Below are 2793 nucleotides of genomic sequence, written 5' to 3'. Positions count from 1 at the left end.
GTGTCTTGAACCAAAGTGGAAATTGTTTAACTTTTCAATATTGAGCGTAATCCCCATTTACAAGATTTAGTAAATTTTCTTATGAATGTAAGGAAGTGAGTGGAAAAATAAAAGCACAAGTAATTATTTTAATTGCTTCCAAATGCTGATTGTGCTTCAGTTGATATGATTATTTTATGTAGCTAATGTAAGGCATTACATAATCTGATTTTCAAATCTTGAATGAGTCTTTAATTCCTGAAGCAACTCCTACTAGTAGCAGTGTATAATTATTTTCATACGGGATTTGATTTGATTTGGTAGAATTTTGCTGAGGATATTTGCATTTCTGTTCATGAGTGATGTTGATCACCAGTTTTGCTACAATTTCTATATCTGGTTTTGATGTGACACTAATTCTAACTCCACAGAATGAGTTAGTAAATGTTCCCACTGCTTATATTCTGGAAGAGATTGTACAGGATTAATTTCATAACTTTCTTAAAATTAATTAATTAATTTCACTGCTTTCTTATTTTGATACAAATAAAACACTTTTGAAAGAAATATATTATGTATTTGTATTATGGTGTATTGTGTATTAAAAGAAAGCAGATGAATTGGGAGTATACAGCAGATGTGCACACTAAGGAAAGTATGATTTAGATCTTCACGATTTTCAGCTCTTTCCCTTGCATAGCTCTCTAATCTAGAGACTCTTCTGATATATAGAGAATAAGTTTCAACCGCAAAGTTTCCCTAGGGCCTGCTTTATGTCCTTATTTCTAAGAGTGTAGATAAAAGGGTTCAGCATGGGTGTGACTACAGTGTACATTACTGAAGCGATTGCACTGGACCTGGAATTTTGGGTAGCAGCAGGACTGAGATAAACCCCAAGAACAGTACCATAAAACAAGGAAACCATGGAGAAGTGTGACCCACAAGTAGAAAAGGCTTTGTATTTGTCCCCAGCTGATGAAATTTTCAAAATGGAGGACACAATCTTCATATAAGAGAAAAGGATCCCACTGAGTGAAATATCACCCAGAAGCCCAGCTGCAAAATAAATTACTAAGGTGTTGAGGAATGTGTCAGAGCAAGCAAGTTGCACTACCTGATTAAGTTCACAGAAAAAATGGGAGATTTCCAAATCTGTACAAAAGGACAAACGCAAAGCCATTAACCCATGTAATAAAGCATCCAGTACACTCAATAACCAGGAAGCCAGAAGCAGGAGGCCACAGAATCTTGGATTCATGATGACCGTGTAGTGCAGTGGGTGACAGATGGCTACAAACCGGTCATAGGCCATCACTGTCAAGAGGAAATTATCTACTTCTACAAAAATAGAAAAAATACATCAGGGTGATGCAGTGTTTATATGTAATGAATCTGTTCCGCATCTGGATGTTCAGCAGCATCTTTGGGACAGTGGTGGAGGTGAAACAGATGTAAGCAAAGGAGAGGTTGGAGAGGAAGAAGTACATGGGTGTGTGGAGGTGGTTGTCCTTGATTATGGCCAGGATGATGAGCAGGTTCCCAGTGAAAGTGACCAAGTACATTGACAGGAAGAGTCCGAAGAGGAAGGGCTGCAGCTCTGCCTCTTCTGAGAGCCCCAAAAGGATGAAATGTTGAAAATGTGTGTGATTTCTTGGTTCCATGTAGCTGAAGAAACTACTGGATAGGAAAAGAGCAATGCAAACTTAGACATAAGAAGTTAATACCAATTTAACGAATATGCTGTATATTCTAACATGTAAATTAATTCCAATATAATATCTCTAGATGTATACCCTTAAGTTGAGCATGTCATGAGTCCTGAATGCTCAATCTTTTGATATCACACCTGACTAGCCTCCCTTTCTTTGAATCATATCTTCTTTAAAAAGCAATAGAAATTCTACAACTTCCATGAGAAATTGTTTAGTTCATTCAAAAAATCTGTTTGAATAATTTTGTACAGCAAATATTCTTGTAGTCACTGCAAATAGCAATAAAATTTTTAAACCATTGCCTTTACATCATGAGTTCTGACTGTAGTATTTCAAAGCTAATGAGATGCCAACTAAGTTGTACCTATTAATGTCTCCTCAGCTGGAAGGAAGAGGAAAGAGGAAAATTGAAAAACACGGGGAAAGAATGAGGCTAAGAGACTGATGGAGCCTGCCAACGTCAGTCCCCACCCTCTGGATGTGAAGAACCAGATGGTGTTGGTCTACAAATACCACCTGCTCTGACAAAGTTCACATTAGAAGTCCTAGATAGAATGGGTTGGTGAGGAGGGGAGATTGTGGAATCAAACTCAAAATCACACAAAACACCTCTCTTGCTGGCCAAGAGAGTCTGTTGGAACCCCAAAGACTATAGCCCTTATCCTTCCAATCTAGAACTGAATGCACATCGAGCTATAATAATTAAATATTTAATATCAACAGGGCAGAATTTCCTCAAGAACTAAATTCAGAGGTATAGGATAGAAGATTTTGACACAGGAAATATAGGGAAGAAGTGGGATTGTAACAGATGAGTTGAATCAGAAAGTTTATGGATTACTGAATATCTAACTATGACCTATTGTGTAAACTTTTATCTAATTTATAAAAAGATATATATCTCTGCCATCAAATGTTATTCTAGGATATATATATATATATATATATATTGAAGGTGGAGTGTGAATCCCTCACTCTCACTCTCACATCAAGTTGATACAGACTCATGTTGACCATATGAGATAAGGTACAACTGCCCCTGTGGGTTTCCAAGACTGTACCTCTTTACATGAATGGAAGCAGTCTTTCTCCTGAACAGAGG

General features: G+C 37.0%; 1 protein-coding gene across 1 annotated transcript; it reads right to left on the bottom strand.

The window, feature by feature from the left end:
- Positions 1–721: 721 nt before the first annotated feature.
- On the bottom strand, positions 722–1291 carry LOC142448405 (olfactory receptor 7A5-like). The gene has a single exon (XM_075550322.1). The coding sequence runs from the start codon at positions 1289–1291 to the stop codon at positions 722–724; it is 570 nt and encodes a 189-aa protein (XP_075406437.1).
- Positions 1292–2793: the final 1502 nt, after the last annotated feature.

This window comes from Tenrec ecaudatus, chromosome 1 (assembly GCF_050624435.1).
Source record: "Tenrec ecaudatus isolate mTenEca1 chromosome 1, mTenEca1.hap1, whole genome shotgun sequence".
NCBI classification, from domain to species: domain Eukaryota; kingdom Metazoa; phylum Chordata; class Mammalia; order Afrosoricida; family Tenrecidae; genus Tenrec; species Tenrec ecaudatus.
This window is presented reverse-complemented; position numbering and strand designations above follow the sequence as displayed.

Coding starts and splice junctions, on each gene's coding strand:
- LOC142448405 (XM_075550322.1), bottom strand. CDS start 1,291: ATGGCCTATGACCGGTTTGTAGCCATCTGTCACCCACTGCACTACACG.